Source organism: Phoxinus phoxinus (assembly GCF_949152265.1).
Source record: "Phoxinus phoxinus genome assembly, chromosome: 14".
In the NCBI taxonomy this organism is placed as follows: Eukaryota; Metazoa; Chordata; class Actinopteri; order Cypriniformes; family Leuciscidae; genus Phoxinus; species Phoxinus phoxinus.
This window is the reverse complement of record NC_136889.1, coordinates 10,080,927-10,093,669: the sequence shown is the minus strand read 5'-3', so window position 1 is coordinate 10,093,669 and position 12,743 is coordinate 10,080,927. Positions and strand designations below refer to the sequence as shown.

At 37.3% G+C, this 12,743-nt stretch overlaps 1 protein-coding gene across 1 annotated transcript in view; it reads left to right on the top strand.

Annotated features, from left to right (window-relative positions):
* lrpprc (leucine-rich pentatricopeptide repeat containing) overlaps positions 1-12,743 on the top strand; it is a 56,407-nt gene that overhangs the window by 33,289 nt on the left and 10,375 nt on the right. Inside the window, exons 25-32 of the mRNA XM_079634283.1 lie at positions 70-176; positions 4,765-4,833; positions 4,921-5,011; positions 5,088-5,230; positions 5,410-5,569; positions 6,432-6,558; positions 11,719-11,807; positions 11,923-12,124. Of these exons, the coding sequence (XP_079490409.1) occupies positions 70-176; positions 4,765-4,833; positions 4,921-5,011; positions 5,088-5,230; positions 5,410-5,569; positions 6,432-6,558; positions 11,719-11,807; positions 11,923-12,124 (988 nt within the window). The remainder of the gene's footprint in view (positions 1-69; positions 177-4,764; positions 4,834-4,920; positions 5,012-5,087; positions 5,231-5,409; positions 5,570-6,431; positions 6,559-11,718; positions 11,808-11,922; positions 12,125-12,743) is intronic.

The following is a 12,743-nucleotide window of genomic DNA, read 5'->3' as shown; positions in this document are numbered from 1 at the left end:
GATGGATTAGCTTTAAAGAAAGTACGCAAATGTTTCTTCACCTTCCCGTCTCTCTCTTTCGTTTAACAGTCATGGAGTTTTTGAGTCAGGAGCGGGGTGAGATGATGATGCTCTACGACCTTTTCTTTGCGTTCCTGCAAACGGGCCGCAAGAAGGAGGCACACAAAATCATCGAGGTGGGACTACTGTTATTGTGTTCAAACCACTCAGCTATTTAACAGCTTTAATTACTGCCACACTGATATTTCCACTTTTAAATTAGATTGGCTTCAAAGCCACACTAATGCCATTCATGCAAGACAATAGGTACAATGTTTTTTTCAGAGGATTTGAGTTTGTGAGTGTGAAGGAGAAAATGACGACTACAAAGACCACTCAATTTTTAAACCGCTAACTGGGATGTTTTGTGATTTTTATTGTTTGTCACTTTATTGAATCTATGCACTCATGCCAATTCCTTTTATTATCATTCATTGTCATTACTAGGCTTTGGCATTATAAAACCATTCTCATTTGAAAGCAGAAAATGATGACAAAAGTTAACAAAGTTGAGCAAAACTGAGATGCCTCCTTTATACTAATTAAAGAAAATCAACATTTTTATCAATTCAATTAATTCGTTTTAAATTTATAATTTTATATTTGGTTATTCATTTTATATTTCTGTGCTTTAAATGTATAGTTTTTAGTGCTGTCAAATCAATCACATCTAACAAAATATGTATTTGTTTTTAAATATATAATGTAATATATGTGATTTATGTTCATATTCACATATATGTTCAGGTAATTGACACATTTTACAATAATAGCAAGAAAATGCTGGAACTACCAAGACTACCATAGTCATTCTTGCCATCAGAACTTCTATTAACAACTATTTCCAGTGCCTAGATAATTTCACCTTGCTGTAACTTTAGAAAGGTTTTTCAAATTGAAAGGCAAAATCTTTGTACATATGGGGGAGAAAGTAAGCTATAGCTCTCACACACTGTCCTTTGTTGAATGAGAAGTTCAACTTTTTTGAATGAGACAAAATTAGCTTTGTTGAGTGAGAAGAGTATTGGCTCAAAACTTAAAAAAAGAAAAAAAAAGAAAAGAAAAAAAAAGTACAACTGGCAGCAAAACTTCTCATCCTGTCTCAGTACTGTGAAGTTTTCAGCATGTGTAGATGCCTTTAATTGTCTGGAGAGACTGAGCATCTCTGTTCTCAAGTCAAGCATTTCAGCGAATGCTCTATTCGAGACGTAACCGATTTTGAGACGCTTGACGTGTTTTGAGCGCTCCGTCCAGGATGGGTCTTGGGGGACATCTTTAGGCTGTGTTCCGTCTTGTTCTTCCAGAAGACAGCGTCTCGGGAGTCTTCACTTCTACTGTGAAACCGCTCTGACAAAGCCATTTAGATGTTCAATTAGCCAAGCGCTCTAATACAACGCCATTCAACTCCCCTCAGCGCTGCCATGTGGGATTGTGGCGGAATGTCAGGACTAGTCAAGCCACTTCCTATTGGTTTATCATGCATACTCTGTCTGAGGTTTTTACGTTTCAGTGTCTTTTCATTTTTTTCTAAACTTATGCAGCATTTTCTTTATCCTTTTCTCTCTCATCTGTGCTAATTCTGTTGTATCATTGTCTGTATGGATGTAAAATAAGCCTGAGCTTGGATTTTACGGATCCATCAGTCAAGGGCTTTTAACCAAGAAAATATCCCTTCTCCAGACAATTCCCAGAGTTTCTGCAAATCTGGAGCATGCCATTTGGCTCCATTTTTCATATATACACCGGATCATAGCAATTCCTCTGGGACATTACTTTAGCCGATAAGCTATCGATGGTCACCTCAGGATACAGCGATCTCAAGCAGCTTTGACTTTCATTGTTTTGAGAGGTTAATTTGGGATGCAAGTTCAAATCCCTCTTAAAGCATTTGCTTTTTTTTTCTTTTTCTTTTTTTTTCTCGGAAACATACTAATCCAATACTGCTCTTACATCATCTTAGGCTGATGTCAAATGAGGTTCAAATCATTCATGTTCCATGACTCCTACAAGGCACAGTTTAGATAGTCCTCGTCTCTTTTTTTGAACTAATACACACAAAAATGCTTGAATATTTAAATTGTAATAATTTGCACCTAATTTAATTAGCACTTAAATGTTTTTTCATGTTGTTAACTGAACTGATATGTTGTCTTGGTGAATGTTTATTTATATATATATATATATATATATATATATATATATATATATATATATATATATATATATATATATATATAAAAATAGTTTAACAACACTATAACAACCGTACTATTACAACATTGGTATTTTGTCATATTGACATTGATCTAGAACCATCTTTTCCATGCATATCTACATTTTTGTTTAAGCAGTTTGTTCTGATTGGCTTCCTATTGTACCACTTCATGCAGTATTTTACTATAAAACTATTAGGCACTGTTGGAAATGTATTAAATGTAAGTTAATTTGTGGCAGTGCACAATATAAGCTCTTCATTGTGTCCATTTGGAACATTTGGAGTTTTGATTTTAGTAAAAAAATAAAATAATTGTAGTTGTAAATCATTTAAACTACCGTAAAAGTCGGACTGATTTACGGGCATTTGATCAGTGTTGAGTAGACCCGTTCTAGATATTTGCCATCAGTCATTTGAAAACAAATCCCTCAGTGATATATTTCTACACCTGCTAGCTACAATAGTTTTCTACCTCTGAAGGTCCCCCACTATAAACTCTAAAAGTTAGTGTTTAATGGTGGCTCGTCGAGCATCCTTGTGCTTGACAGGTCAAAAGCCCCTCTCGTTCTGTGGAGCGTTTTCCACATGGCCTCTCTTCTATCCAGAGCTGGCTAATTAAAAACACTGATATCTAAGTAGCATTAGCAGACACAGAGCTCTACTCCACTCTCTAATAGAAACTTTAAGTGCAGTGATGGAGTGCTGGTCAGGAGATTGTGCTGTCTATAATTGTCAGATTATTAATAATGATGGTAATTAAGTGAAATGCTGGTTAAGGTTTTGGTGTAATTAAAATGGTTGTCACACTGTGTGTGAGTGTTTCTGAGTGTGTGACCTGTGTTTGAGAGAATGATGACATCTTCAGTGTGATAGGTGTTTTTGACCAAAGGTCTGAATAAATGGGGGGTTTTTGTTTACTGTAACTTTGTGAAGGCCATAAATGATACACTTTGGTGCCCCTTAACTTTTTTTCTTTTTTGTTGTTGAAAAGACTTAACAGTTCATCAGAGTTTATGGCTAGGATGGGTTTAAACTGCTTGTAGACACACTGTATATCCTAAATTTTGATAACGAGGTTGCAACTACTCCTCAAACTTTCATAATTATGAAATTCTGTAATTGTGAAATTTGGCATAGTTTTTTCCTCAAGGCCGATTTTTAAGAAATTTTCACACAGCAGCAGAAATCAGTTGTCTTTAATTCGCTTGTGTTGACATATAGTTCAGTTATTTACAGGAGTGACAACACATTCTATAACTGAACTCGCATGCATACATTTTCAGGCCTCACAACCGCATTCTCTGAAAACCTGCGCTGTGTGATTGGAACCGGACTGGACAACTAGTGTCACATCATACAGAAGTTTGAGTGAGCCGCTCTACACTGCACAAACTCGTGTCTATTATGTGTTGTGGATTTTCTTGCGTTTTTTCGGTATCTTACAGTGACTGAGTTATGAGCTGTGTCATTTGAATGTTTTACATCCAGACACAGTTCTCCACCGGAGCTGCTCTATTTGCGTCCTATTTTATACCCTTTGCATAGAAACCGCCTAATTGCTATCTGAATATTTGTTCTGACTACAGGATGTAGAAAATGATCATTGTCTTACTTAACTACAACTGTTTAAGCAGATTAGTAGCTTGCTGTATTTGCTAATTATTTTTATATGAACTAAATATGGCTAAAATCTTGATAGAGAACGAATACATAACCAGCAGAATCATCCATTTTATTTCCTTTTCTCAAATTTTAGAGTGATATTTTGCGCCTGTGCGGTGTAAATAATATTTTTCACTTCAGTACCTTATCTGTCACTGTATGTCTTTACATGTCACTGAGTTTATATTGCTCCAGACTCCAGATTTTCTTAATCATCTGACCTAGATGTTCTTTTGGGTATTGGCTGTGCAGTGAGAGAGAGAGAAAGTGTGTGCGTGCGTGCATGGGTCAAATTGATGTGAGTGTGTGTTGATTTGCTCTCTTATATAGGGAGATTGGAGGGGTGGGGGTGCTCATCATCCTGGATTTACTTAAGGGAAGATTTGCCCCACGGGCTTTATGCATCAGGCCCAGGGGCTGCTCCTACAAAGAAAAAGAAAAAGACTACGACTGTGTAGCGGTTTAATTTTGGTCTTATTTGCTAAGCAGATTAGGCTTGAGGAAGGCTGGAGAGATTTTGAACTTAGCCTGGAGGCTGATTTGTAGGAGAGTAATTCCGTTTGGATGCTGCTGGTACAATATCCTCCAAAAGGAGATACAATTGGAATTTAGACAACTGTGTATGTGTGGTTTTACGTCTGTGTGTGAAAAATCTCATTTACTGTGGGTGGGCGAGAGTATCATGATTTAGTGATTATGGTAGACCTAATCATGTTGTACTTCTAGATCTATATTCGGTCAGTGCCACCCCTGTTTTTTATTTTATTTATTTTTTATAATTAGTGCCGTGTTTGTGGGTTGCGATTTGTTTAATATGACATCTCGTACATTTTCTTTACCATGTGCAGACTCCAGGTCTAAGGGCCCGAGTGACCCGTCTGCAGTGGTTTGCAGAGAAATGTATCGCAGCCCAACAGGTCAGTGTTTCCCTGCTGTTCTCTCTTGAGAAACTGAGTTGCTATAGATTAATAGTGTGTATCACTGTGTGAATCTTTCTTCCCCAGATGGAGCCCCTTGAGAACATGGTGGACATGACTATCAAGCTGTTTGAGTGTGACCGAGATGACATGTACCACTATTTGCTGCGCCTCTGCAGTGAGTATTGTGTGTTGGACCTGAGATTCCAAACAGTGGATGAGCGTTACGAGACTGTTTTCTTTTCTCATGTCAGAGGAGACCAATAACTGGCGTACGGCTGAGGCGACCTGGATGAAAATGCAAGAGGAGAATTTGGCTCCAAGAGAGAGAACATTGCGTTTGCTTGCTGAGATCCTCAAAAACAATAACCAGGAGGTGCCCTTTGAGGTTCCTGAGGTAAAAGAACACTCAATGTCCAATGTAAAGTCTGTGTCCTGAAACAAAAGCAGCTGTTATTATCATGTTTCCATTATAATCAGTTTAGGGGGTGGAAATTTTGCATTAGTTAAAATTGAATTATTATCCTGAGTTAAAGGAAGCATTATGGTGTATTGATGTGGCTGTTTTGTGTGTAGGTGTGGTTTGAGGAGGTCAAAAGTCAGCCTGAGATGTTAGAGCAAGAATCTAGAAATGCGTCTTCTCCTCGTGAAAGGGTTACTACATCCTCTAAAGAGGCCACGGTTGAGGACTTCAAACTCAAACTCCTGTCTCTTTGCAAGAAGGGCCAGGCTCAAGGTTTGTTTTTTAAAGCTACACTATGTAACTTTTTGGTTCGAAATTAACTATTTAAATGAGTGAGTACATTATAAAACCATCTTCCAAAATGTGTTTTTGCTTTGCCCTAAATGACTAAAATATAAATAATTATTTATATTGTTTACAAAGCGGTTTATTTTGATAGCAATTCTAGTCTTTTAACCTTTTCACAATATTATAATTTTGATGGCTTTATGAATACCCCAAATTACAACAAATAAAGGCTTGAAATATCTCACTTTGCAGGTAATTAGTCTATATAATATATTAGCTTCACCTTTTAAGTTGAATTGCTGAAATTAACTTTTGCATGATATTAAAATGTTCTATTAAGTCAATTCTCAGAAATAAAGTTGCAATTCTGGTAAATAATCAGAATTGCAAGATCTAAACTCGCAAATTGTGAGTTATGAAGTCAGAATTGTGAGAAACTCACAATCGTGAGAAAGTCCGCTCACAATTCTGACATTATTACTTTAGAACTATCAAATGCTAGTTTATTCCTCACAATTTCTTGTTTCATATTTCTTCTCACAGTCGTGAATTTATTTCTCAGAATTGTGTGTTGATCTCTCCCAATTCTGACTTTATTATTCGAAAATCGCAATTGCTCGTTTAATTCTGGTAAAAAGGAATTGGCAAGTCAGGTTTATTTATAGTGATTTAGACTATACAAACTGCTACAAAGCAGCTTTACAGTACAGTAAAAATTAGTGTGACCAATCAATTAATTTTTTGGGAATGAAACAATGTTGTTTTAAAGGATGCTCAAATGCAGTATTATCTGTAGTGATCTAATGTTGTCGAGTATCTCATGTGTACTCTTGTTTCTGATCCTCAGAGGCCTTCGGCATCCTGAAGGAAGCAGATAGCAGGGGCATGGTGCTCGGCCCTGCTACATATGATAACCTCATCAAAGCCCTCCTGGCCAGTGGCAACATAGAGGATGCCATCGCTGTCAAGAACATGTAAGGCTGTCTGTGGGGTCGCATTGCATCCAATATCGTTTACATTTGCATGGTAAAGATGTTCAGGTTGCAAAATTACAGGTTTTAAGGTCACAGACCTTAGCCACTGTACCTGTTTTTGCAGAATAAGAAAATCTTCTTGAGTTGAAACGGATGAATAAGCTTCTAGTCAAACACACACACAAATATATACATGCATGCAAAGTGAGCAGTCTTATGGTTTAAGCCCTTTCAATGTTACCAGATAATCTCTGAGTTCTCAGAAGAGCTTGTCAAGATGCAAAAATGACAGTCATTTGCCGATTAGTAATAGATCTTTGTGTCGTACTAGTGTTTTGCGCTGGTGATCTTTGATTTATCTATAAACCTCTGCTGGTTTACTGGGTCGCATTATACGTCTGATGATATATCCTCATGAAAAAAGCCATTGCCCCTATAATCTTGTGAATGCTTTCAGAAAGCATTCAGAAACATCTTTGTACCAGGCTATCCACGCCATAGCCATTGCGGTGGGTGTTAACTGACCCTATTCATGGACTTGTAGTGCATGAACATAACATTATCTCCCACTATGTTACACTATAGCATTTGATGTTGCAAAGGTACTTGAAACCTCAAGACTTTAGTTGCCTTTGAGCGATACGGATAATGTGTAACATACCATGTATCATAACCATGTATATACAATTACCAGTTATCATATACAGATGGTACTCAACCAGAATGCCTATTACCGCCGCGACAGGCACCGCGGCGAAACTACCGCGGTAAAAATAATCCAGTCGCATTTCAAAGTCATTCGCGAAATGACCGCCAGGTGGCGCAGAGGGACATTGTGCAAAACAGCCGCTATTGCCGTATTTTGAAATGTAAGCGGGGTTAATGTCAATTAACAGATGAAATAGGCTACTATAGAACATTGTTTAGGACAGAAAAATAGAATCATAATTTTAAAATAGAGACGAGAACAATATAGGCTAGCCTTTATTTCATATTGTAACCTAGACGTCGGTGGGCGACATAAGCCTATTGCCCGTTGGGAGCAGCGTGATAAAATAATAATAATAACAAAAATAAGGAACAAAAATAAATTAGGTGCAAAGAAGCTGATTATTTGTTTACTACTCAACTGAGGAATGAGACGAATGATGAGCGCTTCTCTGGAACAGATTGGATAAACCGGGCATTTCTAAATGAGAAAATTCATGGCCGAGTGTTAGAACTTACGTATCGGTCATATGGATGACACGGCTTCGAATCCCGTACAAACAAAGATTATTGTACATTTTATATTAGCCTATTAATGCATGTCATAGCCTATTATTAATGCAGACAATCAAACAAACAAAACATTTTTTTTATACAGGATAGCCTTTTTTTGGTTCATATAGAGTTTGTAAAACATGGTTTTAATAAGGTGCGATTTGCCAGGGGGGACGGGGATTTCCTTCTGGTCTAAACTCTAAACATCCCTGCTTCTGCTGAATTATTTTAATCCCCCCTCCCTCCACAGTAACCAATGCTATAAATTACTTCACCAATAGACCATTTAAAATATATAAAATAAAGATATGCAACAGGCACGTTTAAACGACAAACAATAAAATCAGAACCAGTTTCAGTTCATGGTTCCAGTGCCTTAATGCATGCACGGCTTTCAAAATGTCACAAAGCGTTTTGAGATTATTTTGAATGAAATATTGAAGTTTTTAATTAAGTATTTTGGCACACCACACCGAGTGGCGCTATCCATTGTTCTAAAGTCGGGTTTTATTCTGGCATGTTGAATTCGTGTTCGGCAGACGCGGCTGCGCGTTCATTTGGATTTATTTTTCTCATAACAGACAGATAAAATAACTTAGGCCAGTTAGGCTACTCCGTAGTTTTTTAGTCATACAGATCAGAGTAGAGTAGCCTACATCGTTCAAAACTGTAAACTTGTATTCATATTCAAACTTTTATTCAAAAGTTTATCTGTCGTCTCTGCATGTCTCCGGGAACTGCGCGTCACAAAAATGAACCGAAAGCCACTTTCCTCCGCTCAGTCACGATAAGAAATCGGCTATGTCTAAAGCTTTTAAATGTCTAAATATTTAATAAATGTTATCTGATTAGGTAATCCGTATGAAACCGAGAGGTGCAGATCTACTCAAAAGCTGTGAGCGCTTCCCAATGATGAACGGACAAGGGTGAAAATCTCGCTATAATTAAATGTAGTCTAGGCTAAATCACCCTGAATTAAATTGTAAAAATAGATCAGATAATTTATTTGTCGAAATGTTGCGATATTGTTTCATTTAAGTTCATAAATATTATATAAATGTTATTTAGTTTAGCAGCAGCACAAAGCACTGTGGTTCGAGATTTATATAAAAAATAATAATAATAGCTAATTCACAAATCGCGCACCCTGGTTGTAAGGATCCAAAGATCCCCGTGGAATTTAACATTGAGTTGAACATTGTATTCATGACAACAAATGAACATGCGTTTGAACAAATGAACATGCGTTTGTATTTAGGCTTGCTTGGAAAAAGCTGCCCAAACCGAGGTAGCGTTTTATTTCTTCAATTATTGAAATAATTAAATGTTTATTAATAAACTTTTATGACAGAAATATTAGCCTATTAGCCTACATGTAGCCTAAATAATTAAATTATTTCATTATCAACACTTTACTAGCCTAATGCTATGTCTAGAATTAAGTGTGAATTGCGACTTCTCTTTGTTTTGAGTCGGTCTCGAGCTCAGATCGCCTGTGGGGGGTTGGGGGTTCAGGAGGTGTTAAATGTTCTGTCTTTCATATGCAGAGTGAGCCTGATGACCAGGCAAAGGCAAAATACTTTTAAAGATAAATCTCTCGATGTGTCCAAATGTAGGCCCTTAAATTATAAATATTGTAGTTTTATGTAGGCTATTGTATTTAAAGAGGTTTCACACACTTTCAGTTGAAGTGTTCAATCCATTTGTTTCAACTGGTTTTGTAGAATTTTAACACGTTTGAGTAATGTGTGTTTGTCAACAATCTGGCATTATCTAAACATGAACTATCGACGAAACGCGTTCTTGCCAACTAAACGAATGCAAGTGAGCAGCAGATACAGAGCGCTTTATTCTCGATCCACTTCGTTTTATTGTACGGTGAATTCAACCAGGCATTCTGTTTGAAGCAAGACTCAATCATGTTACAGTTTTTTTTTCGTGATTTGTCTGGATGACACACAGCGACATCAGTATTATCAGCTGTATAATGGGGTTTTACCCTGAAATCTTGTTTAATTTCGAGAGAGACCCGGCGCGCGCAGTGCAGGGAGACTAAATAAACTAAAATAAAAGAGATCCAGCGCGAGAGAGAAGCAAAGAAAATCTTAATTTATGTTGCTTTGAACTATTTTCGTTTTGTAGACTATAGCCTACTGTTTTAATTGTTTATTTAGCTGCAATTTCTTTGGCAATACAGATTTAAAATGTTGCAAGAATAAGATTCTGTTTCTTACTTAATAAACTCTAACTCGATGCAACCCTGTTTTAAATAAATAAACTGCCCCCGACACTTTATTTAAACCTTGAAATGTCCAGGATCTGTTTTTAAAAATTTCTTCCTTTGCTATGACGGGTATCAATTGTCAGTCATCTCAATTTCGTGGATGATTCACAAAACAATAATTTAGCAGATTAAAGATAGCTTCCATTTTCATTTTCTGACGCGATCGGCTGATAATCTTCCTTCATCAGTTTTGTCGTCTGTGCAGCGGCTCTACTAGAAAGTAGCAAATGTATGTTGTAATGTGCCATTGATAATTAAACAAAACGCTTGACTTCAATGAACAGTTACCCATCTAAGCATCAAGAATGGTAATACATTTAACGCTGTCAGCCAAAGCTAGTGAGATTCGATCTCGCATCGCTCGAAGCTCCGTGAAGCTCGTGCTGTTGCGTTATCCACTGCGCTATCATCGGTCCGCTGATGAGACGTTGCTCTTGCAAAGCCTCATTGATGTAGCCTAATATTTTTCTATTGCAATGTTTTGTGTTGAAATGTTTTCATTATTTATTAAATGTATTAGGCCTACATTTAATTTCAGTCTTGTGATTATATGAATTCATTTAACTACATGTTTAACTTGAATTGATCTGTTTTACCACATTTCAATCACTCTCAATGAGCCGCGGCGCGACGGCAGATTACGCAATAGAGAGAATAAACTGACACTTTTCAAAGTCTGCGATTGTAGCGCCTCTTAGCGGTCAAAGCCAGCAAATACACCCCCGCAATTTTACCGCCGCGGGAACGGCGGCGGTAAAAGTCTCATTCTGGTTGAGTACCATCTGTAAACATTCAGTCAGTAAATCAGACTATAGCAGGCATGCTCTGTTTCAAAACATAGTAAGCTTCATTGCTGTCTACTGTCTACATAGACGAGCTGTTTTCTAAGGCAGGGAGCTCATAAGTAACATATTTGGAATGTTTTTGAAATATGACGTATTTTAAAATGAGAAATTCAAAGCTGAATTTTCTTCATTACTCCAGTCTTCAGTGTCACATGATCCTTCAGAAATCATATGTAGTGTGTTGTTTATTGCTTTGAAGGAGTGCATATGTGTGTGGTTGACTTCAAGCAGATGTTTGGCAGGACATTGGTCTTGGCCAGCGGGGTGCTTTAAGGACAGATTAAGGGGATTGGGAATGGAGGAGAGAAGCGAGGGATGGGATTGTCCAGCACTTAAGAGGACTAGAGGAGAGTAAGGAGAAGGACACAAGGATTTTCTTAGGATTGATAAGAGTAACTCTGACTGGTCGCTGGGCCAATCTGCTGTGCGAGCGGCTGTTGGCCGGTCGCCGTGGAGATAAGGAGCGGCGGCTGATGCTCAATTGGACGGCTGGATTAATCTGGCCAGTGAGGGTAATAAAAAAAAGAAGACTTTGATTGAGGTTTAAGTGACGGAGGAGGGGAAAATGAACGGGGAGAGTGGATCCAGATTTGTTGGATTTGTTCAGTCTCAGACACATGCATGCTCACAATTGTATGCTCACTAGTAAAGAAATCTCTCAGCAACAACATCATGTATTATTCATAAATACAGTTGATCCTACAAAACACTGCTATTTCACAAACTTCAGCTGTTCAACCAGTCCCCATCTTTCTTTTGTCTTCTCAGTGCTTCTGGTCATTTACCTAGGTTCTGTTTAAGTGACAATGCCAACAACCTATTCATCATCTCTCAAGTGAAGAGAGGCCAGGCGAATGGTGAGTACACATGTTGATCTGTTCTTTCAGTTCAGCAGTTAGTGATACTTTGAATTATCTAGGTTTCTTCCATGGATTTGTTTTATTAAACCACATGATCTGTCCCTGCTCACAGATGCCTTGAAGATTTTTAAGGGCATGTTACAGGCTGACCAGGTGCCCAGTCAGTTTACCATCTCTCGACTGGTTCAGGGTCTTGCTAATGAGGGAAACGCACAGGACATCCAGGAAGTGGAGGCCTTGGTGAAGACTTTAGGCTCTGTCAAGCTGTCCAACATAATGTTTGTCAACAATACTGCCCTCGCTCATATTAAAAAGTAAGGATTTTTTTTTTGCCAAGGCAAGCATTACTATTATTGCTCATAGAGGTGTTTAGAAGTTACCTCAAGTAGACACATGACTTGTCCTTTTGTTATCTGGACATGGATGGAGTACCTCACATGGTGCAGCTTGATGATAGATATTACTAATATTTAAAGCAATCTGCTTTTCAAATTATACTTGAACGTGAATAAAACTTTCGAAATATCATTAGACTTACTCTACTGTTCAAAAGTGTGGGTTCTGTAAGATTTTTTTCTGTTTTAGAAAGAAGTCTCTTATGTTCACCAAGCCAATACATTTCTTATCAGTGTTGAAAACAGCTTCTTAATATGAATCCGTGATGTATTTTAGATTTAGAATTCTTTGATGAATGTAAAGTTCAAAGAACAGCATTAATTTGAAATGTAAGTATTTTTTAAAATTAATTTCTGACCCCAAACTTTTGAACAGTTGCGTACATGCAGAGTTATTTCACTGTCATAGAAAAATATGGAGTTTTTAAATTCAGGCATATTTTTACAGAAAACACATGCAATTGAACAAAATCTTTAAAAGACATGGGCAATTTTCAAGGTACTTTATTTTTTATTTATTTTTATCCTCATCCAGTAA